Source organism: Rattus norvegicus, chromosome 14 (assembly GCF_021556685.1).
Source record: "Rattus norvegicus strain SHRSP/BbbUtx chromosome 14, alternate assembly SHRSP_T2T, whole genome shotgun sequence".
NCBI classification, from domain to species: Eukaryota; Metazoa; Chordata; class Mammalia; order Rodentia; family Muridae; genus Rattus; species Rattus norvegicus.
The window spans coordinates 34,780,185-34,807,164 of NC_141547.1; the positions used below are offsets into that span (position 1 = coordinate 34,780,185).

Here is a 26,980-nt window from a genome sequence, read left to right on the forward strand (position 1 = left end):
CTGGGACTGGGTCTCCAGGTTTACCCATCCCACTTCCTGTCTGCAACCAGCTTCCTCAACCCCGAGCCGCCATGTCTTTTCTGTCATGGTGGACTTTATTCAACCTAAACCACGTAAATCCTCCTTCCCTGGCTTCTCATATTTGATCACAGCAATAGGAAACATGACCAATGCGCCAGTCTAACAGAGGGAAATTCCTCGTGGCCCTGGCCGCCGGGTTTGCGCTAATAGAAGACTCTGAGTCACTCAGCTTTCTGCCACTGTCATCAAATACCCAAGGCGCTCAACTAGAGGCACAGTGTGTTTCCGGTCACCGTTTCAGAGTTTTCCATCCACCGTTGTTTGACCTGGCTGTTTTGGACCAGTGGCAGCATCATGGCGGGAGCACGTGACAGGGGAGGCCTGTTCGCCTGCTGCGGCCCGGGTGCATCATAGAGAGAAGTAGAGATGCAGGTCTCCGCACCACCTTCAAGAGCACTCTCAGTAGCCTAACTTCCTCACACTTGAAGCCCGTCCCCCTTCAAAGGTTCCACCATCTTCTTACCAGTGATGTAGGCGGAGGACACTGGAGACAGCGACTGCTAACAGTAGCGATGCTTCTGGGGTTGTCAATGATTTTGTGCGACTTTGGGGGGGGGTGGCTTTATGAGTAAATAGAAAAATCTAACCACCTTTTCCACCTTCATTTTATAAGGAAGAAAATATGCCATTAACCTTCTCCTGTGTCGGTTTGCTTTCCTTTCAGGTGTTGTTCAGACTGTATGAACGTGAGGGGAGGAGCGGGACTGGTTCCGTCCAACACTGAATGCAGGTTGGATCTGCACACTCAAGACCGAGATTGTAGGTGAAAGGAGTTTAAGGCTGTTCTACAGGATTCACTGTAGTCCTCAGAGTATGTGATATTTAACCCATTTATCATTATCCTCATAAGATAGTAAAAAGTAATTTTACCACTACTACCTTTATTTAATCCTGGTTTAAACCTCACAGTGGATTCTCATTTGCCTGTTTGAGTGAACTAAGACGCATAGAGAGCTGAAGTGATTTGTCCAAGTGACACTGGCAGCAAGAAGCTGAGTGGGTCTGGCTTGGCCAGCAGTGCCTCTTACCCTGCCCTGCTTATCAGGCTCACCTAACCTCCAGCCCTGGTTTTCTTGCCATCCTCCAAGAAGTCTTTTAACATCCAGCTTTGTGCTTTTTTTCTGCACATCTGCCTTCCTGCCCCTCTTTGCTGCAGATGCTAGATAATTCCTAAGCAGTTGTAGCTTTCATAAACTAATTAGTGTGTCTAAAATTTAATCACCCCGACTTTAAAAAATATAACAGGCATAAGCACTCAACCAAGTCACCAACCCATCAAATCGTATTTAAATTTCTCTTTCTGATCGGTCTTTTTTCAACAGTTTGTTAGCTCTAGTCAGGATCCAAAGGGCCCACAGCAGTTGAGGATGCCCTGCCATGTTTTTTTGTCTGCTAAGATTTATGTCACAAACCTCCTAAAACTAAGGTTGTTACTAGTTGAGCCCATTTCATTGGTACATCTACCAATATTTAATACTTTTTGCCAGTATTATGTTCTTATATCTCCTGTGTTTCCAGTAAAACATTAACGGTATTACATATGGGAGTAAGGTGAGCATGAAGTCCCATGTCTGCAGCACTACTTTCTGTGATGTACACTTTTTATTACAGGACACGGTGCCTGGTTTGCCTGAAGTCAAAGTTGTCAGTGATTACACTGGAGGCCACCTGCTTCAGGCATTCCCCTTCGTATATGAGGTTTTCCTTTTACCGACTCTCCAAGGTTCCCCACGGCCTTCAGAATACTATCCAAGCTCCTCAGTTCGATGTACAATACATCGATAGCTGGCTTGTCCCACCTTCCGACTGCCTCCTCCAAGCCACAAAGTGATACTTATAATTTCTGTTTGTTTGGACACTCTCCTTACCTGCACAAATTGTTCCCTCATCCCCCAAGCCTTCCTACTGCTACTGTCAGCAGATCCATAGTCGCAATTTGATATATATATATGTATATATATTATTTATGAAATAATTAAATGACAAATTCAATGGAGGATATAAAATGTTTAAAGCTAAGTTTGTGAACTTAAAATTAAGTTATATTAAAAACAATGATAAATATTTAAAATTTATCATCTTTGTCAAAAACCTTAGATTTTCCTTTATGATTTGAAAATACTATGTATTCATTCATTACACTTTTGAAAACTGTAAAAAGACCATGAAGAAGAGTAAAGGTATCAGCAGTTGGAACAGAAGTAATGACCATCTTAACATTCTTTAACTTCCCTCCAACTGTCATAACCCACCGGACGCCTTCATCTGAATCACTGTGTCTTTGCCCTTCTTTAGGAGCTCGGGTATGGATAGTTTATAGTTCAAGTTTTCTTCCAAAAGTTGATCAGTATTGTTTAAATCTACTTTTAAAGTCTAACCCTATTAAAAACCATCTCTATTTGATAACATTTTTTCTTATTGGAATAACAATTACGCCAGAGTTCTTTAAAATATGGCTGCTAAATATTCTGATGGACATGGACACCTAATTTCTTAAATCGTCCCTTCATTACTGGAGCACTTACATGTGTAAGAACTGTCACTGACGTAAAGTTTCTGTTTACCTGGAGTTCGTTCTGTAGTAGCCATTCCTTGTGGTGGAATTTCTGGAACCAAAGCACTTCCTTTAATTCAGTTTATGACCCTCTCTGCACCCATTCTCCAGAGGGGTTGTCATATATACCCCAGGGATGAGGCACATGGGTTTTTTCCAGCAGCTAAGCATCTTTGAAGTGTTATAGCTGCAACTCCAGTATAAACTGTGGTGAAAGCAAGATGCCTCTATCCCTTTGCATTTCATTCCTCATCTGAGTATAAACCGATTTCTGCAGGTACGTCAGGAGGATACATTTTTCTTGCATGGAGAATGGATGATGTGTGCACTTTTGAAAGTTCGTAGGCTTTCAATCTGCCTCCTGTTCACCTTGAAGTGATTGCTGGATGCCGGTTCCTCATGCAGGAGTCTGAGCTTCTGCAGAAACTCAGTGAACCACTATAAGAACACAGGTAAGAAACATGGGATACACCTAACGTATGTGGCCAGCTGAGCCCACAAGGTCAGTACCAAAGTTGTATTCATCATAGTTCCCCAGAAAGATAATCGACATGTTATAGGCAGGCAGGCAGGCAGGCAGGCAGGCAGACAGACAGACAGACAGACAGATGAGGTTTAGTATAGGAATTGATTCATGAATATAGAGACTCAGGAGTATAGAGATCCCAGGATCTTTAGACTGGAAAACTGGGGCAGGTAGATGATGGTTCAATTGCGTCCAAGTCAAGAACCAGGAAGTCCAATGAAATTAGAAGACCTGACAGTTGGTACTAATTCCAGGTCTTGAAGACTGAAGAAGCCAGGAGCTTGGATCTCTGAGGGCTTCTAAGGGAAGAGCATTCTCCATCCCTCATCTCAAGCTCTCTCTGCTATTCAGGGAGATCTTGAATCTACCTCCTCAAATACTTGTCTCTTCTAGAAGCACATTACACTCCTCAAGGAACCGTTCCTCCCAGAATCTCTAACGAGCTGCCTTCCTGCCCATCTGACAAAGACCAAGGGCAAAGCCCTCCCAAATGCACACCCTTTATACCCTACCTGCCATTTAGAGGAGGAGAAGGAGTGGCCATACTCTTCGATGCAGGCCCAGTAGAGAAGGAAGAGGCACCAGCTGTCCCTTTCAGTTTGTGGAGTCTGCCTTTCTCAGGCCATCACCTCATTCAGGGACACACAAACCTGGGGACACTGAGAGCATCCCTCATTCTGCATGTTTCAGGGAAAGCTGTCTCTGAGAGAAATATAAAGGGTGAGCCCCTTTCATCTAGGCAAGCATTGTGGGAAACACTGACTTTAAAAAGCCATAGAAAAGATTCCTGTAAACACCTGCCTTCTTTCACACATTGGGCAATAGAGAAAAACAGTCTAACTAAATATGTGTAAAACTGATACTTTATTACTCTGTTTTAAGATTCTATTTCTATGTTTAGTTTAAATTGTATCGTTGCATTATAATAAATGTTAATGACATTAAACTCATAATTTCACATTCATAGATACCTGGCATTTGTGGTTATTTAAAAATCTTTTCTCCCAAGATTTTATCATATTTGTTCTCAACCTGACCTTGGTTACTTCCTCTGTGGTCCTCACACCATCCTCTTTGATTGTCTCCTCCACTGCTGAGGGACTGCTGTGTTCAGCGTTTGGGAGAAATTATTTGATTCACTTGAAAGATGTGGGAAATTGGGGTGGAGGGCAGAGGGTGAACCAGGAGAAACTCAAATCTCAAATCATGCGAACCTGCCCTAAATGGAAACTTAAATCTTAGAAACTGTCCCTGGGATACTCTAACTCTGTGCTTGCTGCATTGTCTTGGCCCTGTATAGAACAGGACTGCTGTGTAGTGTGGAACCTTGAGGAAAGCCATGGGCTACCTGGCCGGGAGGCCTGAAGACCAGCCTTCTAGAAGAGTGAGATCCCTCTTGGAAAACAAGCTCGTCCTGGCACCTTAAGAACTGGCCATCATAACACAGAGCTTGGCAGCACATTTTCTCCCCAGGAGGGGAGGGAGGGAACCCTCTCTTGATATTGTGCAGCTGCGTGGCTCATAAAGCCATCACATGACTTCATCTCTGGCCTGAGAACAAACTATGACACAAAGCAGGACACATCAACCAGCCAGAGCTAAATCAGAGAGGGCGTGATGGGAAGCCTGGGGAAGCCTGGGGCTGTCTTCAGAACTCTGCCCTGCTAAGAGTAGACTCATTTCCTACGAGTTAACGGTATCTCAAGTGAATGCTAGAGAAACTGGTAAATAGGCAAGCATCCTACGCTGGTGTCATGGACGCCAGGAATCCTTCATCTGGATAGAGGGTCCATGCTGGGGTTCTGATGGGCAGGGATTTCTTCTCATGTTTCAGTTGGTTTTCAGTCTTCCCTGCTTTGAAAGGTGAATGTGTGTGTGTGTGTGTGTGTGTGTGTGTGTGTGTGTGTGTGTGTGTGTGTGTGTAATAACCTATTTGAGTAGAAAGTTGGAGAGTGTTCTTCTTCAGAGCTGTAAAAATCCCCTGGCTTCTCTATGACTCATTTGCTGTCTGTATAGGGATGAGGGTTGGGCCTGCAAGTGCTGCAGGGTGGAGGGTTTTAGACCCTTGGATAGCTTTGTAAGGTCAAGTTCTTTCATGTGATAATACAGGTTGCCAGGGAATATGTATTTACCTATTTGTGTTACTTAGGATACTCTCTTCAATTAGTCAGACACTTTTGACATTACAATAGGTATACACGTAATTGAATTGTAATGTCTTCATATTAAGGTGTTTTCTGAACACTAGGGCAATTTGTTACTTAAAGAATACTTTGTGAACCCTTGTGCTGGGTGGACTCCTGAGAATAAACATTCACTTTCCTTGGTGGAAAGAAATATTCTACTGTAATGACAGATACTCTTATTCATACATGCAGAACTCAAACAAGGACCTTAATAAATCCCTCTACTTGTTTTTCATACAACAATGGTTTCCTTTTTACACGTTATATTTACTATTTCTCAAAGAACTTTTTAAAGAATAAAGATTTCACAAAACAGCTTTGGAAGATTTAGCACAATAATTAGAGGCTTAGTTTCCATTGTTCCCAAAGCCTGGGCATGGATGAGTGAGCCCAGCACCCAGCCTGAGCTCTGCTCCAGCTGCAACAGCTCCCTTCTGCATCTCTCCCTCTATGACTGTTTAAAGTCCCGCCTCAGGTCAGCTCTTCCTTACTTATATGTGGTTAGTCTTCTATCAGTTGGTGACCTCAATAGCTGTCACCAGGCTCGACTCTTTCCCTAATGGAGGATTCAGTGACATGCTGAGATTCCCTCTGAGTTCAGGTCAGAATCCCTGATGCATCCTGGGAGAACGATGGTGAATGGAATCATTAATCTCAGATTAACTCCCATAGAAGGTCTTAGCCCATAACAAGGTTAGACTCAACGATGTGTAGAAATCAGGGATTTCTGTCATATACATCATATTTTCAAAGACAAACAGAGGCCCAGAGAAATGACATGACTGATGCCAATAGCCAAGGCTATTTAAACACTTTGCCTTCTGCCTTGCAGCGTGCATTTGTTCCAGACACTGGCTGAGGACCTTCCATGAATCAACCACTTGTCTGCTACCACTGAGAAGGGAGCTGAGGCCCGGCTTTGAGAAGTTTTACATTTAGCGTGGACCCACAAACCAGAGCTGCTGGGTTGTGCTGTTGCTGCCTCACCCACCATGGGCTGCTCTCCTTCTCTGGTTTAAATTCAAATTGATACTTCTGTTTGGATCAACCCCATTTCCCATCTCGTATCACCCTGTGATGAGCCACCATTTATCTACACGGCCTCGGTGTCCTTCGCCCACGCACAGGCGTCTTATCTTTTCAGGAGTTTACATCAATTTGCGCAAGGGCACAGATGTTGATTCCATCCCTTGTCCCCAAGCAGTCTCTTGTCACTTATTTCATAGGTGAAACTTCTATGTGCTAACAGGCCGACCCGGGGTGAGTGTCATATTGATCACGGAAGGGGAAAGACTCAAAGTGGCAATGAGGAAAAAGCAGAAAAGGGAGAATGGGGTTGTGTAATCCGCAAGCGTTTAGTTGTTTTGCTTGCTCTGGTTGCCTAACCATGGTGAAACCAAAGCCATGTGCGTCTTTAGCTGCGTTTCTGACTCTGTCTGAGACCGTGGTCCTTGCTTAGTTCTCTTTCATCCTTGTCTTACTTTATGCCTTCCTGCTATATATTTGGGTCCCTCTACGACATCTTAAATCCCTGTTGGAACAAGACATACAGTAAATTAGTCAACTGATTGGCTTACAGCTGTGGTCGTTTCTCCATCTTCCTTCTCAGCTGACTGCCTTTTCCGTCCTCAGGTCATGGCTCTGTCATACATAAGCTTCTAGATTTATCTGAACACGACTCTTCTAGTCCTTGCTCCTTCCTGGCACTCTGTAGAGACCACCTCATCTTGGCTTTCCCCCCCATCACAGACAGTGCCTGTTGGTCTCTTATCCCTCTAACTACTTGTTTAGGCCTCTTTGCTGGAATAACTTCTCCCTGGCCCAAACTGCTAATTATAGTATGACTCTGAGATTCCCTCTTGACATTCACGTTACTGTCTCAGGGAGGACTCACTTAACTATCAGAGATGTCGCACTCTGGAGGATAAGGATGATGCATCGTTTCCTGTCACAGAGGGCTTTTACACATAATTGAGCTTGCTGACATTGGCTTGGCGTAAAAACAGAAGGTATCTGATAGTGATGATTTATATTGTCCTCCTAAAAGGTTTTGGGGAGACACTTAAAAAAAATCAACTGCTTTTTCTTTCATGTATATAATTGGTTTGCTTCCATGTATGTCTGTATACGATTGTGTGCCTGGTCTCAGAGGAGGCAAAAAGAGGAGGTCAGATCTTCTGGACCCTTAGCAACAGATGACTATAAGCTGTCATGTGGTGCTGGGAATCTGGCCTGAGTCCTCTAGAAAATCAACCAGCGCCCTTAAGTGATGAGCCATTGCTTGAGCCACCAAAGCTAACTAATTATGGGAAATGGGTAATTATTCAGAATAATGAAGTCTGTAGTCTCATAGCCATGTGAAATTGACATGAACAAGACTCTAACTGAAATGTTTTGTTATTGATGTTGTTCTTCTTATTATTATTATATTTCAATAAACCTTGCAGGTGACAATGCCAATTCTAATGTTTGTATATATTTTCCAAAAATCTGCATCATGGTTGATTTCGAGATGCCCACCACAGGCTCGCCTATTGCGTACTTAGTTCCCAGCTCTGAGTGGTGGTGGACACTTGGGGAAATTAGAGCAGGAGGAAGTGGGCACTGGGATTGTACTTTCAAAGGTGATATCTTATCTTTGCATCTCCCACTCACCCACCCCATACCTCTGCTTCCTGACTCCAGTAGGCGAATAATGTCTTCTATCACACATTCCTGCCCCCATGAGATTCTGCCTAAGCACAAGAGGCCAAGTGGCTATGGACTGAAATATTGAAAACCATGAATCAAGATAGACAATTCTTCCCTTTAAATTGCTTTCCTCAGTTATCTGCCTGTGACCTAAAGTCTAGCATAAACACTTTAATACCAGAGGTACATGTTGTTGCTGTGAGTTAGTGGAGCACCTGACTCTCAGGTGTTTGTAATGGTTTGTGAGAGGAAGATAGACATGTGAGCTAGAGAAGCCTCAGAACATGACGAGCAACTTAATGGTGGGAGTTCAAAAGACCAGCATGCTGATAGAAATGCTTGTGTGGTTTGAGATGAAAAGAAACACTCTTGGGAACTGGACTAGGGACCTTGTGTGTTGTATTCTGGCAAAGAACATGTCTACATTTTGTCTGTCGCCTGAGACTTTAAATTATGCGGAGTTGCTGAGTTTAAAAACATCTAAATGCTTATTCTGGCAGAAGAGATTTCAAGTTCAGCATTTAGGCTGTGCATGGTCACTGATGCCTTCTTTTAGTCAGGTTTACAGTGAAAATTTGAAAGCAGAAAGCAGACCACGTAGACCTGAAAAACAAAAACCATGACTTGGTTAGAATGGGCTGGGTAAAGTTGTTTCTAAGAACAACCTGGTTCTGGGTAATATTAGCCATTAAAGAAATCAAGTACTTTACAAGTAGGTGTTGGAAAGTTTGCAGGCAGCCTCCAAGAAGAAAATGCACAACTCTGCATGGGTGGATCCTAAGATGTATTAGAAGCTTGGAGAGGCTAAGAACATGAGAAATGTGCTGAGGAAAGTCAAAGGCAACCAGGTCAGACAGTCAGGAGAAAGGCTGTGTAGTCTGCAAAGGGCAGTGCCACCGGGGCAGGGCTACCCAAGACCATCAGAGCCCACACTACACCACCCTGTATCCTGGATGCTGCACATAGGGCTTTGACTTAATGTTTCTCCTGCTTTGCTCTGACCTTTGCTTTTCATTATCCCATTTTCCCCTTTGGGAAGGAGACTGCTTATTTTGACTCATTGTATATTGGAAGAATGTACCCTTAACTGTGGTTTTACAGAGCCTCATAGCAGAGGTCTTGCCTGACTTTGAACACTGTGCCTTTGAATGTGGTACTTTGTTTCCAGTCCCTCCCTCTCTTACCTGCTTTCCACCCACAAGGCAAGGCCCTCCTGCTTCATGGGTTTTACCCACCATTCTGTCTACCCAAGAACATAACTGCCAAGCAGCCATAGATGGGAACATCTAAACCACAAGTCAAAATAAATAAATCCTTGTTAATTGTGTTTTCAGCATCATCTTGTCATCGCAACCCAACGTCTTACTAGAACAACCTAATTGACTCCTTTTCTCCTTTCCATCCTTGTTTCCACTGGGCTACAAGCTGCTTTCCTGACCCATTACCTCACAGCCAGAAGGCTGAAGCAAATATACACGCTTTCTCCATCAAAAGCTAGAGGACGCTTTAAAAAGTCACTGATCTGCAATCTACCTCAAGACACAGCTACGTCACTTATTATAGTTAGGATTTCCATTGCTGTGAAGAGACACTATGACCAAGGCAACTCTTACAAAGGACAACACTTAATTGGGGCTGGCTTCCAGGTTCAGAGGCTCAGTCCATTGTTATCAAGGTGAGAGCATGGCAGCATCCAGACAGGCTTGGCACTGGAGGAGCTCAGACTGACTACATTCAGGGGAAGACTGGTATCTTCAGGCAGCTAGGGGAAGCTCTCTCAAAGTGCAGTCCCACAGTGACACATTTCCTCCAACAAGGCCACACCTCAACCAACAAGGGCATACCTCCTAATAGTGCTACTTCATGAACCAAGCATATTCAAACGACCACACCAGTCTTGGGCATATAACCAAAGAACATGCCACCCTGCCATAAGGTCACTTGCTCAACCATGTTCATTGTGGTTTTATTCATAATAGCCAGAAACTGGAAACTGTCCCTCAACAGAAGAACGGATAAAGGAAACATGTTACATTTACACAATGGAGTATTATTCAATTGTTTAAAAAATCATGAAATTTGCATGTAAATGGATGGAACTAGAAAAAGAAATCATCCTAAGTGAGGTAACCTAGACATAGATAGGCAGATATGGTATGTATTCACTTATATGTGGATGCATAATAAGTATGTGGATACCATTAAGTAAATGATAACAAAGTTACAATCCATAGACCCAGAGAGATTAGGTAAAGAGGGGGGGGGGTTAGGTGGGAATGCATGGATCTCCCTGGGAACGGGAAAGAGATTTTATGGTTGGACTGGGGGCAGGTGGTAATGAGAGTGTGGGGGGATCAGGTTAGTTGGGAGGAGATGGGATGGAGGGAAAGAGTATGGGGAAGGGCAGGTGGGAGTGGTGTGGAAACCTAATGCAGTGGAAACGTCCTGGAATCTATGATGATTCTAGTGAGGACCAGTGATGGGAAACAATGTGTTCCAAATGGACATTTCTTGTAGCCAGAAATGTAGGCAGAACTGAGTTCAATTAAGTTGTTGGCCAAGGGGGTCCCATAGAAATCCCCAAACAACCCAGGCTGATGCTAAGACAAAAGGTTACCTTATGTAAACTGAAAGCAAGACCCATTGCCAAAGACAACATATGCACAACACATTGAACACAGAGAAATCTAGCTGGTGCCTATATGGAGCCTTTACCCCTGCATTCTAGTTTCTTCCGTGATGAAAGGTACTCTGAAGGCTCCTACAAAAGAAACATGGACACCAACCCAGCCACAAAACCTTTGACCTACAATCTGTCTTGCCTGAAAAATATGTTAAGGCAAGGGTAGACCAGAACTTGTGGGAGTAGCCAAGCAATGTCTGATTTGATTTAAAGACCACTCCATGAAAAGGGATATATAGCCAATGCTGCTGAGGTAACCAAGAGCCAGAGACTAGAATGCCTACAGACCTATGGAAAACCAAGCACTATTGGTCATAAAGGGGGTAGAAACAATAAAATGATTCCTTATGGTATTCTACTATACTCATAGGTCAGTGCCTCATCAGAGAGGCTTTCTCTGGCAACAGATGGGAGCAGATACAAAGACCCATAGTCAGACATTATGCAGAAAGAGAGAATCTAAACTGGAGGTCTCCATTAAATTCTTCTACTCAGGGCTCAGGAAACCTTGTGGAGGAGGAGTCAGGAAGAGTATAGGAGTCAGAGAACATGAGCACTAGGAGAACATGACCCTCAGGACTAAGGGAGCAAGCACAGGGCCTACACAGCCTATACCATGTCCTTTGTGTATGTAGTCAGCTATGAGGTCAGTGTTTTTTATGGGACTTCTGATGCAAGGAGTGAGTCTCTGACTGTTGCCTCCTCATGGGACTCTTTTCTTCTAATGGCTTGCCATGTCTAACTTCAATATGACAGCTTTGCTCCATTTCATTATATTTGCTTTGTTGTGTTTGGTTCTTATCTCTTAGAAGTCTGTTCCTTTCTAATGAGAGACAAAAGGGAGTGGACCTGGAGGGAGGGAAGGTGTGGAGGAACTAGGAGTTGTGGGGTGAGGGGAAACTATAATCAGGATATATTGTATGAGTAAAGTCTATTTTCAATAAAAAAATTAATTTAAAAATGTATTTAGAAAAGGAAAGAAACTGCCATATAGAGAAGTAACTGTATTTCTGAGTACCCTTGTAGATTAGATTAATAAACCAAAATACTATAATGTATCCCAGTTTCACTAATTACAATTTATTGTACTTCCAAACACATCTACTTCCAAAGGCTTCAAGGGGGGAAGATGTCATTATTATGACACTATGTACTAGACATTGTCTAAGTGTTCTAAACATTGTCATTATTATTCATGTAGTACTCTCTAGAAATTCTGGAGACAGATATTCTTTTCATCATTGTACAGATAAGGTAGATGGGTTAGATACGTCTTACAGGTAAGATGAGAGGACGAATGGGATGTTCAAGGTCACACTTCTCACAGCTGCTCAACAGGAACTGACACTTCCTCCTCTTAACTATGTGCATCTCTTCAAACTATGTTTCACTATGTATTCCTCCAAATATACACTGGCTGAGAAGAAATGATTTCTAATCAATTAGGATAAGTTAATGCTGTTTTAAAACCATATAAACACAATTGTTTCCTAACCTGCCCGGGTCACAGGGACAAGTGTTGACAAGCCATAGTCCAAGAAAGTATTAGTGGGTAGTAAAGGCAGGGACACAAGTGGGTCTAGTGGAATATAATCAGGGAGGAAATGTTGCCCTGGAAAAATTGAAGTTTATCTATTGCAGTGAGAATAGTTGTCCTTGATATTAATAATGCTTTAATAAATATACTTTTTAAAACTGAAAAAACAAAACAAAAAACAGAGCTGCAATCAGGATAGATTATACTCCTGCTTCAGAGCTCCCCACAGTTTTCTCTTGCTCACTTCACAAATCCTACTTTGTTCTGTTACCTGGAGGGTTCTGCATGATCTCATTGTGTGTCTCCTTCCCTTCGAGTGCTCAATGTGCACCCTACCCTCTTGTGGTCTGTCCATCCCACCTGGGCTGTCTAAGTTCACTCTCACAGCATGGCTTCCTTGTCAACCTTCCTTGGATCCTCAGCAGTTCAGGAATGCTGTTTACCGTCATTCTGTACCATTCTTTTCCTTCATAGGATTTATGGTGAGCATAATGAAATAATCACTTGGATATTTCTCTGGGTGATGTCTGTTCTCCTTCATGGGATGGCAAGCACTCTGTGACTGGGATTAAAGCCCTACTCAGCATTTCATCCATTTGAACTGGCCTGGGACACAGTAGATGCTCCATAAATGATCACCGAGTGTACAGCTCAATATAAATCATAAGGTAATTGGCCCTTGATAGTCTAAATGAAATCCTTGTGTTTAGAAAGATGTTTCTTGAGCCAAGAGTTTAAGAGACAGCTGAGTTGGAAGTAGTATGGTGAAGGAGTACATAAAACATGTCTCATTGCCCTGAGGAGCTGACTGGAATGTAACTGAACAAGGATTTGGGTGTAAAGTCTGGGCCAGGAACCACCCCTTCTTCTGGCTAGGGAAAACATTTTTATCCTGTGGTTCCCCACCTGTTAAACCTGCATACAAATATCATGGCTGTGTCCTGGTGTCTGTACTATGAGTTAATCCGCTCCGTTCTTCCAGGGATCCTACTAAGTTGAAAACAGCACACTAAATGAGCCCAGATGTTGATTCCTTTTAAAATTATCACATATCGAATTTCACTTGATCTCTTGCTTATCTTGAAAATTCTGACATCTTTTCTTTTTAGCATTTCAAATTAAATGACAGTATCCACAGTCTAAGATATCTAAAAATAAATGTAAAGAAACCAATAATTCCTAATAGTCTCATCTTCAACTGTTTTTTATTTTGTTTTGTTTTGTTTTGTTTTTTATGGCCCAGGAGTTAACATGAACGTCTAATACACCTGAAGAGGTTGATTTTGTCATTTTGCCTCCAGAAGCTGTGGATGAGCAACTACAACAGTTTTTCAATCTCAAAACCATTTCTTTACAAAGTAGCCCTTTTAATCTTGAGACAGATTTTAATGGATATATTCAAATATAAGCATGATCATTCAAAAAACTAGTTACCTACCATAAGTATGGGCTTCCATTGGGTATTAAATGCTCCAAAAGGCCAAGAAAGGTACTGACTCAGTTTCTGCTCTCAAGGAACTTAGAGTCTAACTGTGGAGGGCAGGAGGCATCGACATGTTCAGAATTCCAACCCAAGGAAGAAAGTAGTAAGCCTCGTTAAAGAGATGTAGCTGCAGTTGAGTACAAATATCCAAGTAGTCCTTGAGTGGACTATATTGAGCCACTCATTCAAAGAAAGACTCCATGCTCTTGTGTGTTCTTGAAATAACCCACTCCCCATTGGCTGCCAAGGAGAAAGACACCATGCTGGATTTGTGCACTTTATGTGTCTCTTCCAGAGCTCGGTAAGATAAGGACTCTCTGGGAGTAACAAGATGAAAGATCCTGAGAGGAAGCAAGATTTGAAAGATGGCCCTGAGCGCTGTTCAGTTTCATTTTATTAGATGGCCTGTTTTACTTATTATAAAGAAATAAACGCAGATTGACAGTACAGATACATAGAAAGGATCCATCAACCCTGTGAAGGAACCTCACAGAGATAACAGCTAGCTAGCTCACCTCTGTGTGGATGTGCCATCCCATCCCCTGCTTTTCTCATCCAACAATTTACCATGTGCAACTCTATGCTCACCTGTGGGTCAAGGCATGCTTGTTGTTAGCTAATGACTGGGAGGGAAAGCCTGAACCTAAGCCATGGAATTTTCAAGAAGAATGATAGGGAGAAGACACAGGCTATGTGTGTGTGGGGGGGGGCACTCTTCAGAGAGTATAACTTTTGTTCCATGCACAAACCAGCTTGATGTCTCTTCTCAGTAGCCAATGGTGGGTAGTTTATTTCAAGGACACAGCAGATCATGGAGTCTTCCTGTAGAAGAGCTGCTCAATGAAGTCCCCCACAAGGACCACTCAGATACTTGGGAACTGAAAACTCATCCGGAAATAGCATGTCTCTTCTAGAGAACAAACTGTGGTTTTTGCTGGGAGTGGCCCTGCCTTCTGATTTGCTGCCAACTGAAGGAAACATGGTATGTGGATTGTACATTTTTATTCAGAACAGAACTGCCAATTAGATAGTAAAAACCTACAATTTTCTTCATGCTTATAATTTAAGTGGGTGTGCTTGGGACAGAGACCACTGGGAAGCTAGGACATGGACAGACCCAGGCAAAGTGCAGAGTGTCTTTCTCTACAACAGAAATAAAACTTCAAGAGCCCTATACACATGCACTATTTCATGAATGTGGAAGACAGTTAAACAATGTTTGACCTTTAAGGCAAAAAGTTAGTTTATGACCAATTCCAAGAATTGTTGGAGGACTCAAGGTCACGATGTTATGCATTATGAAGAAATAAATATGTGCAAATAAAGCAGATAAATAGAAAAGGTTCAATAAAATCCACTCACACCCCACGGTAGAGGCTATTACCAACCAGGAAGTACAATGTTATGGCTAGATTTGATGAACATAGAGAGCTCTCTACCTGTGGTTCCATTTCCATTACTCACACACACACATCCATGCACACACACATAAACACACATATGCATGCATACACACATATATCCACAAATGCATTCACACACATATATACACAGATGCATGCATACACATATATATATACACACATACATGCATGCACATATATACACATTTGCATGTACATACACATACAGTTCTTACAGGATTTATTAAGAGCAAAAAGTATGAGAAAATGCAAAATCCCACAAGGCAATTATCAGACTCACTCCATCTGCCTTATTCATGGGGAACGATGAAAAAATGGGTACCAGGTCACACATGGTCCAAGCACAGGACAAACCAAGAGAGTGGGCTTGACCCAAGCAGAGCAGGTGGTACAACCACAGAAGAGACTCAGTTTGTAACACCAGGGTTCTATGCCCACACAAAGACAAGTTTCTTCATGAGATGCTTGTGACTTATAAAGTCTTTTTGGAATCTTTTCCAGAGACACACAGAATATAAGCAACAGCCACAGGTCAATTCTTGCACTGCTGGGGGAGAGGATGGTTTATCTTATGTGTCTCAAAAGGGGCCCACAATCTCCTTATTTAACTGCCTGTCACAATTTACAGCAGTATTCTCAACCTTCCTGATTCTGTGACCCTTAAATACAGTTTCTCATGCTGCGATGACTCCTAACCATAAATTTACTTCATTGCAACTTCATGACTGTAATTTTGCACTGTTATGAATTACAATGTAAATATGATATGCAGGACCTGATATATGACCCCCGAGTGGAGAACCGAGGGCTTAGCACTTTTCGACCTACTTAGCAAAGGATAACACCCTCCCTTCTGATGTACCATGGAAGGGAACAAGACAGGACCCATTTCCCTTCACTCTCCTGCGTTCCCTCTCTATATCCAAAACCACAAAGCCTTAGGGTCATGTTTCCAGAAATCAAAAGAAAACCACACTATAGTAAAAAGTTAAGATTTATATAAATATGAGTTCTCTCTCTATTGAAGACAGTAACCATGGATAACTTCTTCTAAACTTGCTCCAACGTCCTCTGGAGTAAGGTCTATCTGTCTGTCTATCTATCTATCTGTCTATCTATCTATCTATCTATCTATCTATCTATCTATCTATCTATCTATCAACTATCATCTGTCTGTCTGTCTGTCTCTTTAAAAAATTCCAACTACTAACTTCTGCTGGATCCTGTCCGATCCCGTAGGACTTGAGGTCGAGCTACTCAGCTCATCTAATGCGCAGTTGAAGGCTCAGTAGAACAGCAAGTGAAGCTAAGAGCACAACTTTGCAAGAACACAAGAGACCCAGTTAACTCTGAACGTGCGACAGTGAGATTCGCATATGAGACAAGTAACAAATGAGCATAGTTTATAGTTTATACATAAGTGTGGTCTCCACAGTGTTTGGGACATACTTAAAAAGTATTTATAATTGACCCAAAATTCAAATTTTCCTGGACGGACTGAATTTTATCTAGCAATGCCTATACATAAACCACCTGTCTGTGGGACTTCATTATGACAACCTGGATGTGTCCTGAACTCTGACTCCACTCCCCAGTGTGCAAATAATGTGGTTCAGCATGTACACGTGTGAATGAATAGCACAGTCCACAGTAGCATAGGCTCTGGGGGGCGGGATGGTGTAGAGCAGTGTAGGTGTAAATTATGGCTTTGCTGTGAACTAACCTTGTGGCCTTGAACAAGTTATTTACACTAGTTTCTCTATCTGAAAGGGGAGGGAGGTGATAATATCCACCTCCTAAGGTGATTGCAAAGACAAAATACTCATAAAATACCCAGAGATGTTCAAATATTTAATGAACACTACATATCAGCTTTTATTATCATTTCAAAAAATTGTAATTATTACTAAATTGGAAGGGCACTTAAATAAATGAGATCGGTATTTCAAAAAGAAAATTAGCCATTGTAGCCTTAATTGCTCTCAAAATGTAGCCTCCTATACAGAAATGTCTCTACCCTTTTTGTCTAGTTCAGTGGGCCCCAGTCTTCCTAATGCTGTGACCCTTTAATACAGTTCCTTATATTGTGGTGGTCCTCAATCATAAAATTATTTTCATTGATACTTTATAACTGTAATTTTGTTACTTTTATAAGTCATAATGTTAATATCTGATTTGCAAGATATCTGATATTCAATCCCTGTGAAAGGGTCAGTCCACCCGAGGTGCTCAAAACTCACAGGTTAAGAACCACTCCTCTAGTTGCTTTCCCCCACCGTTCATCAGATGATGAGTAGAAACCCGAAATAAAGTTCCTACATTGAATCTAAACCCAGATTAATTCCCACTTCAGCCTCACCAAATGTTGAGGCCGCAAGACACGCAGCCGTCACAGGATGTCTCAGTGGCAGTGATAGAGAGTGATAGTGTGGTGGAATTAAGCCCCACACGAGAGTCTGTGAGAGGAGAGGCAGGACCCCTGAGCTTCCTGTGGCACAGCGCATAGCCATCTCCCCTGTGCCTGAAAGAACTGGTGTCCAGGAATCTCCATCACCCTTTCTCTTTGCTAGAATTGGAGGTGTTATTTAAACACTGCCTGTGACATCTATTCTGTTTTTGCCAAATGACATAAACCATCCATTCTTCCACCATCATTTTTTTTATACCATCATTTTTATGAGCAACTGTGCTAAATATTTTTCCCATGCCCTTATGTCTGGACACACCTATCTTTCAAGTCAAGAACATGATCTCTGTTCCATGACTAGGATGCCCCAACACACTATGTTAAAACTCAGAGTGCCACGTATCATTACACAGGCCACAATAGACCCTAGTGGCTTTTGCAAGGACATTGCATCCCAGACAACTTTGGCAGAATTTGCAGTAGGTATGAAGCTGCAGGGATAAAGTTCTTTTAAATGCTCACCGGATTCTGCAAAAACACTTACAGGGTCATAAAAGTCTTACTGTAGGTTTTCAGTGCGAGTCAGAGTAGAACACACTGAAAATGTTCGTGTTTGACTTTCCATACAGCCCGATACAGCAGTTACAAGCATTGCCTCTGAAGGCGACTTCCCGGGTTCAAGTCTTGGCTCTACAACTTGCTCTCTGTAAGATATAGGACAACTTGCTTTCTTGGTTTCTTTGATTAAATGGGTACAGTAGCATTGCCTTCTAGGGCTAAGAAAGAATAAAGCATATTACTGTTACAACGCCTTTAGGTCAACGCTTGGTTCACAGTAACACCTCAGTTGATGTGAGCTTTGAATATAATTGTAATTTTAAAAGCCTGGTCAATTGCCTATTTTAAATTGCATGCATAATTATAGCTTTATTTATTTATTTATTTATTATTTGCTTATTCACTTTATATCCCACTAACTGCTCCCTCCTGGTTACTTCCTCCCGTAATCCTTCCCCCATCCTTCTCCTCTTCTCCTCTGAGCAGGTTGGGGCCCTCATCCTGGCACATCAAGTCTCTGTGAGGCTAGGCGCATCCTCTCCCACTGAGGCCAGACAAGGCAGCCCAGCTAGAAGAATATATCCCAGGTACAGGCTACAGCTTTTAGGACAGCCCCCACCCTGGTTGTTTGGAAGCCACATGAATACTAAGCTAAACTAATCCCTTATGGTATTAATGATCATTAATATGCTGTTATGCTTGCAGACAGGAGTCTAGCATGGCTGCCCCCTGAGAGACTCCACCCAGCAGCTGACTCGGAGCAGACACTCACAGCCAAACAGTGGGTGGAGCTTGAGGACTCTTATGGAAGAATAGATGGAAGGATTGAGACCCCTAAGGGGATAGGAACTCCACAGGAAGTCCAACAGAGTCAACTAACCTGGACCTCAAATACCTTTAATCCCAAGATTAGTTTATGATAAATAAAAATTACAGTAGTGCTTCTAATTTTTTTCACATATGAACGAATACCATGAAGGATGATTTCAAAATATAGACTTGACAAAAGTACTTTATTAAGTAAAAATAACATTAAATATTCTCTTCGTCCTAGTGTAAGGAGGAGGAGAGTTGGATTCTCAGCTCTGGACAGATCTATATTTATGGGATTCCCTGTGCGGTCCATCAGCTTACTAACCACATGGCTCACTAGATTCTGTACAGCTGTAAGTATACAGGGCCCAGGCCTGCCAACTTACGGCAGTCAGAGCTTCGTATGGGTCTATTCTTCACCTCTAGGTTTTTAATCTGAATCCAGATATGCTTACGTGAAACTCTAAGTCTCAATCTAGTTTATAGATTTCAAGCATGATTTCAGTTATTGTCTCTGAAACACCTGTGTATTTATAACTCAAACACAGCGACGTGTTAAGCTTTCAACTCTCTTTTATTTAACACGTCTTCTTGAAATCCCCAAAGAAACTTATCAAATGTAAAATGGAACTCTCCATCTTTTGAAAGCTGAGCTCATTAGCTGGCTCACGAGCTGGATCCTCCTCTGTGGTGATTACAGTCAGCTCAACCTTGATGCCTGCTTCTCCCTCTCCTTGCACCCAACCCTTCACCAATCTTACTGGTTTAATTCCTTCAGCACGGTGCAGACCCAGTCACTTTTCTTGTCCCTCCAGGACTCAGCACTAGCACTTAACTTCCAGCTGCCACATCTGGGCCACTGGCTTCTCACCAGATACTCTCAATCACTCTGGGACCCTCTAGTCTATTCTCTGTATTGAAATTGGAGCAATCCTTTCAACTTGAATTAAAATTGCTATTCCCTATGCTTCAAACATTCAAGTGAATTGTTATTGTTCTTAGAACAGGTAACTTTGTAACACCCCCCCCACACACACATGTATGTGGTGTGCATGTATGTGTGTGTGTGTGTGTGTGTGTGTGTGTGTGTGTGTATGTGTGTGTGTGTGTTGAGACAAAGTAGCTTCTCTATATAGCTCAGTATAATCTGGCTAGCCTGGAATTCAATATATAGAACAAGCAGGCCTTGAACTCACAGAGACCTTCCTTCTGAGTGCTGGGTTAAATGTATGTATCACCATGCCATGTGCCTTCCTGCCATGGGGTCTTTGACTTAAATGATCTTCCTCCTTCTCAAGCTAGTCAATGCTAGCTTGTGCTTTCCGTTCAAGCACCAATTCTGCAGGGAAGACTCTCTTAGCTTTCCAACATGGCTGAGTGCTTTTAGCATAGGACCCCTTAGCTCCTGTGTACCTCTCTTTACTGTGCTCACTAATGCCCTCGTGGAACAAGTGCTAGAGAGATGACTCAACAGTCAAGAGAGCAGTGGCGTTTGTCTTCCATGGGAGTTGCCCTCTCATTATTGCCCTCATGGCCCCTTATCAGTGGCTCCATTTCCAGATGATTTCACACTCTCTTCTAGCTTCCAGGTGCACAAAGCATTCACATGGTACCCAGACATGCATGCGGACAAAACACTCATATGCATGAAAGAATAAAATAAACATAACAAGGAAAAATTAGAACCCAAATATTTATCGAGGACTTACCAGAGTGAGAGTCTACTCCAACACTGCAAGATAGGAGACAAACAGTAAACACACAAATATGGGCATGTAGTAAGGTCAAGGGCTTTAACAACGGAGCACAGACACAGGGCAGAGGGAAAGAGACTTGCACTGTCTCAAATTTTAAAGCTTACTTTGCATCCCAATCATAGAGCCCCTCCCTCTTCTCTTCCCTGTCTCACCCTTACAAGTCCCCCCCAGTGGCCCCCTTGGGTACCACCCTGTTGTTGTAAAATATAAAAAATTTAAAAAAAATGTATTATTGTCTTTTACCTCGCTAGGTCTAGCACCTCAGTGTCCCAAGATGTCTCCTAGATATCTTGCGGAAACACATCCCAACTCCGTGGCACCCAGAGTCTCCTGCCACCGCACACTTTCCTACATTCAAACCGTCACATAAAAGAACACACAACACACTAATCTTTGACCCAAATGGTAAGATATAATTGCCCACCTAAACACACAAAGCCCAGTACCATCCATCCCTTAAGAACATTAATAACAACCTGTAAATACACAGAGCAGAATCTTAACGTCACCTGCCATGGCTTCTTGCCTCCTCCCTCCTGTCTCTTCTCCTTTCTGTTCCAGTCTTCTCTTCCTTCAAACTTCTCTCCTGCCCATCCTCCCTTCTTCTCCAATGACAGGCTTCCTTCTATCCTGTACCTGCCCCTCACCTGTGTTTTACACATTCAATGGGGAGATGGTTCTAGTAAAGTCACCTGATTCATGAGTAGTGACTAGGCAGCTGTCCTTGGGGCAGTGGAATTAGCATCAAAATACAGATAACTCCAGGGCAAACCACAATACCACCCCATCCTGGGACATCTAGTCCCAGAAGGTCTAGGCACATCCTCTTCCACAGAGGCCCAACCAGGCAGTTCAAGTATCGGGGAGAGCAGTGGAGGGGGCATCTAATGGCAGGCAACAGAGATCAAGACAGTCCATGCTCTACCTGTTAGGGGACCCACAGGAAGACCAAGCTGCACATTTGCTACAAATGTAGGGGGCCCAGGTCCAGCCCCTGAATGCTCCCTGGTTGATAGCCTAAGTTCCACGAATCCCCACGGTCCCAGTTAGTTGACTCTCTGTGTCTTCTCATGCCCTTGACCCCCTCAGACGTGCTCACTTCTAGCCTCCACTCTTCCACAAGACTCCTTGAGCTCTGTCTGATGCTTGGCTGTGAGTCTCTGCATCTACCTCTATCCTCTGCTGGATGAAGCCTGTTAGGAGACAGGTATGCTAGGTTCCTGTCTGCAAGCACAGTAGAATATCATCAATACTGTCAGGGGTTGGCTCTCTCACATGGGATGGGTCTCGAGTTGGGGCAGTCATTGGAGGGTCATTCCCTCAATCTCTGCTACATCTCTATCTCTGCACATCTAATAGGGAAGGCAAACTTTGGGTTGAAGGTTTTGTGGATGTATTGATGTTCCCTTTCCTCCTCCGGAAGTCTTGCCTAGCTACTGGAGGTGGCCACAACAGCCTCTCTATCCCTCTCTGGTAGGAATTTAACCTAGGGTCACCCCAATAGAATCCCCATATCCTTTCCCATCCCAGGCCTCCAGCTAGTCACCACAAATGTCTGATATTCATTTACCTGCCAACCAGAGACTCTGAGGGAACAGGGCTGTCTTCAGCAACTAGCTCAGAGCCTATTTCATAATAGTGCCGACTCCTTCTCATGCTACTATGAGAAAATGTCATGGAGTAGGAAATAAACCTGTGGGGGCAGTCTCATGTGAGAAGGCTAGCCTACAGGAATAAAACGTGTGTGCAGGCTGCGTGCAGCAGTGTGCCTTTGTGGGGCTCGTGATTGCATGTGAAATGGCAGCTTTGGGCGACTTCAGACACTAAATGCTCTAAGTGTCCTTCATTCTCGAAAGGAAAGCAAACTCTAAAAGTATCTCCCACATCAAAAAGCATCAACACACAGTGAAATGATTTTGCTGCCAATGTTAGGGGCAGCAACGATATCAGCAAGATCACCAAGGCTGGAGAAGCTAAAACGTGGTCCCGCTTCAACCACCACCCCCACCCCACCCCACACCCCAACCCCCACTCCCACCCCACACCCCACCCACACCCCACAAAGAGACCCACCCTTTGGTAAGGACAGTTTTCTCCCAAGGGAAGAGCATAGCTCCGAAGCCCATGTGCTTAATTAAGCAAGACCCCCCGAGGTTCTAAGAGATTTCTTCTCTGTAGACCAGTGATTCTCAATCTGTGGATCACGGCCCCTTTGGGGAGTCACATATCAGATATCCTGCATATTTACATTACAATTCATAACAGTAGCAATGTCACAGTCAGAAAGTAGCCAGGAAAATAATTTTGTGGTTAGGGTCACCACAGTATGAGGAAGGGTTGCAGCATTAGGAGGGTTGAGACCCAGCTGCTGTAGAAATTTTGCTCGATGACTACTTCTGAGACACACAAAGCCAGCTCTTGAATTTCTGCCTCAGTCTCCATCGTTACGAGAGATGAAACCTGAAATGTGGCTGTGACAGCTGAAGGCTGAAGAAGGATAGAACACAGAGGCTTTGAAGAGATGCTTAATTGGAACAGCATTGACTTTGTCTACAGCAAGTATCCTTTGTGACATTGCCCTGCATTTAAAAGAGAAAAAGGATTTGTTTTCCCCCCTCTTGGGTTTCGTGCTTTCCGAACAAATTCTTGGAGAACAAGAAGACTGGAAGAATTTCTCCAGAAAACATGAGTGGGAAGCTTCAACATAGTGGCCAGTTGTGCTGACATGGAATTCTAGCCAGATGGCTGAGGTGGAGGCAGGGCAGAGACACTACTGCAAAATCAGCAAACTACAATGAGTACATTTGGGAGGTGTTTTCCGTGAAGAGAGCACACCAACGCAGGGCCAATTGACTGGTAGGGCTCTGCTGACATCTAGTGTACAAACACACATAGTCTCGTTGAAGGGAAGCATCTCGGGCTTAGGCATCACTGCAAGGAAGGGAAACCATAGCATTGAAAACCTTATGCACTAGCTCATTGACTTTTGCATAGTAACTCTAAGAGGAAGTCAGAGAAACTCATCCGTTGTGTTTCGTACAGGGGGAAACTGAGGCTTGGAGAAAGAAATTTTGTGAAATACTAGAAGAGAGCACTTGAAGGAAGAAGGATTCTTTTTGCTCGTGTGACAGAAAAGGTATGGCGGTGTCACAGCCCATGGTTGTGGCAGTGGAAGCATGGGCACCTGAGCAATCTAGAATACAGAATGGATTCAGTCATAACTACAAGCTTATGCCATAAAGCCTACCCACTGTGATCCACTTCCTCCAGCAAGGCCCCACCTCTTAAAGGTCCCCAATTCTCCTAAAAGAGCACAGCTGGCTGGGAACCAAGTATTCAAATATATGATCCTGTGTGTGTGTGTGTGTATTTGTGTGTGTGTGTTGTGATATGTGATGGATGTGTGTCTGTGATAGATATACACACACACACACACACAGAGACAGAGACAGAGACAGAGAGACAGAGACAGAGACCTAACCCCTAACAAGGGTAGAGCCAGGCTAAACTGTGATCATTTTGTATCTGGCTGTCCTTCAACCCCCTCCAATCTACAGCAATAGCTTTGCTGTGCCCCCCCCCACACACACACCAGCTTCAAAGAAAGACATCCTGGCTGATGGATATGAGGTCTTTATTTTTTCACTCAGGAAGAGAGAAGGAGAGCAGAATACTACTTTAGCCTTTTGGAAACTGGGACTGAATCTCCTCTTTGGATAAGTTCCTAACCTGGCCTCTAAAACCACAAATTTAAAACATCTAGTTCTTTAGGGAGTTCAAACATTGCTGGACATGAATACAAAGGGAGAAAACTGTAAACTCAGGAAGAATTTAAAAAGTCCCAGGCAACAAAGTCCTAAACTAATCACACAGGCACACAAAGGGGAGGGAGGGAGGGAGGGAGGGAGGGAGGGAGGGAGGGAGGATCCTGACCTATAGGTAACTGAACAGATAGATAATACTGGTGATCAAGATGGCATAGCTAGTGACAGACTTAGATAAAGACAGACACAGAGACAGACAGGCATAGATAGAAGAAAACATGCAAAAGGTTGTCTTGGAGCCCACTGCTGTACCCCATACCATTCTCAGATGGCAGCCACCAGCTGATATTTCAACTTTAGTCACCAAGCAGCTTCTGCTGTGAAAACTGTGGCAGGAAGTCTCTGTTTGAGCTCGAGTTTCTAAGGACTTTATCTGGGGATAGCAGTTCACACCACGTCAGATTTCTGACCCACCTCTTACCCTTCCAAATGACTTTTTAAAAATTTAGATTCACAGCTGAGGTGTTATAAAATCACTTTTGTTTTGTATAACATTTAATATCAAGCAATAAGAACTAGTTTTTATTAGGGCAGAGTATTTAGGGTAAACTCTATCTTCTTTGATCATCTGGGGGCACCGTTGGTTTAACATGTGAGCTTTCTAAGAGCTCATTTGCTGTCAGAAACTCATGGGTTGTGAAGGACACCATCTCAGAGTTTTAAACTGTAGCTTAAAGAACAAAGAGAATAAGTATTTTCTCTTCCTCTGACCCACAGTCAGCATTAAACTATTAGTGAAAAAATAATAAAGTTGTTTTAATAATTTAAAAGTCAGATTCATTTGTGCTGAGTTGACTGAAACACCATCAACCGAAAAACATCTCCGAAAGATCACTCCAGAAAATTCCAAATCAGAGGGAAATCAGGAGATGTTCACTTTTCTGGGCACTAAGTTTCAATATTTATTGAATTCAATAGTAAGATATATTTTATTGGGTTCTTAATAGCAAGAAAAGGCTTTATAACAGGAAAATCATGGCCACGTGCTGAAAAAAAATGTAACTATTTATTTGTTCAACCAGGAAATTGCTGTAATTTTCTAAACTCCTACCCAACCCAGGGTTCGTTTTCATATTATATCATTTCTCGTCAGAAGAAAAGCTAACTAGAAGCTTCTGGGGAAGTTATTAGAATATCTTTCTTTGAGCAAGGAAAAAGTAGAAAATGGCATCTAGAAATTATTTCGGGAACATTGGTGTTTTGTGCTTGTAAATAAATTTTCTAACACCATCAGTAGGAACAGGTTAGCAACTCCACTTTCACAGGTCGAGACGGCAACCCAGGCCATCACTGACCATCCGGCAGAGGTCATCGGTCTCAGGAAAGAAGATGGCCGGAGGAATTGTAAAATATCTCTTACTGCTGAAGAACTGGTAAGAATGGCTGAGTGACAGCCAGGGGTGATGAAACACTTCAGAAAAGGTCCCTCTCCCATTATTCCAGCCAACTGTGTGAGATAGAAATGGAGGTGGACATCAGAAACTGGAGACTGAAATCTCCCCACACTCAGAATAAGGGCAACTAACTCAGCCTTCCAAAAATGCAGAGCCGAATTGGGTCTCCGCAAACTGCATTCAACCCCCGGGGTTTAGGTTTCGTATGCCTGACTCAGAACAGCCGGGTTGCATGTCGGCTTTGCACTTCTTGGATATGGATGTATGTGCTTATGTGCACGGGAGTGCAGATGTACATGCTTTCTCCAGTTCGATTATACAAAGATGCGTCAGAGGAACAAAAATGACAGCAAGAACAAAAATCATTCTGCTTGGCTGGTCATGTGCAAGTGAGTGACAGATACAGCCAGGACCCTGAATTTTGGAGAGGCTAACAGCATCCGTCTCCTAGATCCTCCCCACCCCGAATCCTTCTCAAGCTCCCACTGACAATCAGCTCCTGCCTTTGCCTTGCTTTATCATCTAACCATAGTATGTGGAACTCTTCTGGGGGACAGCCTTAGACCAGTTTGCTGACTAATGCAGACCCCAAAATCTATCCTCCTGAGGCAGACAGCCCTTAAGTGGTGGCTTTTCAGGGGTGGGAATGGAAAAAGGTTTGGGGTGACTTTGAGAGATGACCTACTCCAGAACCCGACTATGGGGTTGATTACACTAAGGCTCTCTTCTCACAGGCTGACCCCTACTGCCGTCCTTCTTAGCCTCCTCCACCCCCACCCCGCTGTCCTGCTACCCTGCCACCTCCCATCTGTCCCTTGATAGCCCTGCATACAATTCCTTCTCTCGGGATTCTGCTGAAACCCCTCTGTGTTTCCAGGCCTCTTCTTTAACATGGGAATCATAATATTCAGTTCTCACAGAGCTGTGGTGATTACATCAGTGTGCACAGGGAAAGAGCTTACGTAGGACCTCGTCGGCAACCATCGCTATGCAAGTCGGGGCTAACATGATTCCCTTGTGATGTTAAGATGAGAAATAAATAAGAAAACATTGTATCTGTCA

The 26,980-nt window shown here is 43.2% G+C and overlaps 1 protein-coding gene across 26 annotated transcripts; it reads left to right on the plus strand.

Moving 5' to 3' along the window:
- On the plus strand, positions 1-26,980 carry LOC148001311 (uncharacterized). Of its 26 annotated transcripts, none has more exons than XM_087584542.1 (10): positions 432-587; positions 746-892; positions 2,913-3,087; positions 12,733-12,926; positions 14,540-14,723; positions 18,617-18,717; positions 19,185-19,296; positions 25,790-25,897; positions 26,228-26,307; positions 26,796-26,980. In XM_087584542.1, exons 5-10 carry the CDS (start codon positions 14,643-14,645, stop codon positions 26,806-26,808), a joined length of 495 nt encoding a protein of 164 aa, XP_087440668.1. In that variant the 5' UTR covers positions 432-587; positions 746-892; positions 2,913-3,087; positions 12,733-12,926; positions 14,540-14,642; the 3' UTR covers positions 26,809-26,980. The 26 variants fall into 26 exon arrangements, 1 of the variants encoding a protein (XP_087440668.1); XR_015637000.1 differs by lacking the exons at positions 432-587; positions 746-892; positions 2,913-3,087 and adding exons at positions 11,943-12,001; positions 18,202-18,278; positions 23,743-23,836 and having other exon boundaries at positions 26,117-26,307; XR_015637001.1 differs by lacking the exons at positions 432-587; positions 746-892; positions 2,913-3,087 and adding exons at positions 11,959-12,001; positions 18,202-18,278; positions 23,743-23,836 and having other exon boundaries at positions 14,550-14,723; positions 26,117-26,307.

What these genes read in the sequence shown, in the direction of transcription:
- LOC148001311 (XM_087584542.1), top strand. Translation starts at nt 14,643, where the DNA reads ATGTCTCTTCTAGAGAACAAACTGTGGTTTTTGCTGGGAGTGGCCCTG. An exon ending in TGCCAACTGAAGGAAACATG is followed by an intron (nt 14,724 to 18,616) that starts GTATGTGGATTG and finishes TCCTCTGAGCAG; the next exon opens with GTTGGGGCCCTCATCCTGGC. An exon ending in TCACTAGATTCTGTACAGCT is followed by an intron (nt 19,297 to 25,789) that starts GTAAGTATACAG and finishes CCACTTTCACAG; the next exon opens with GTCGAGACGGCAACCCAGGC.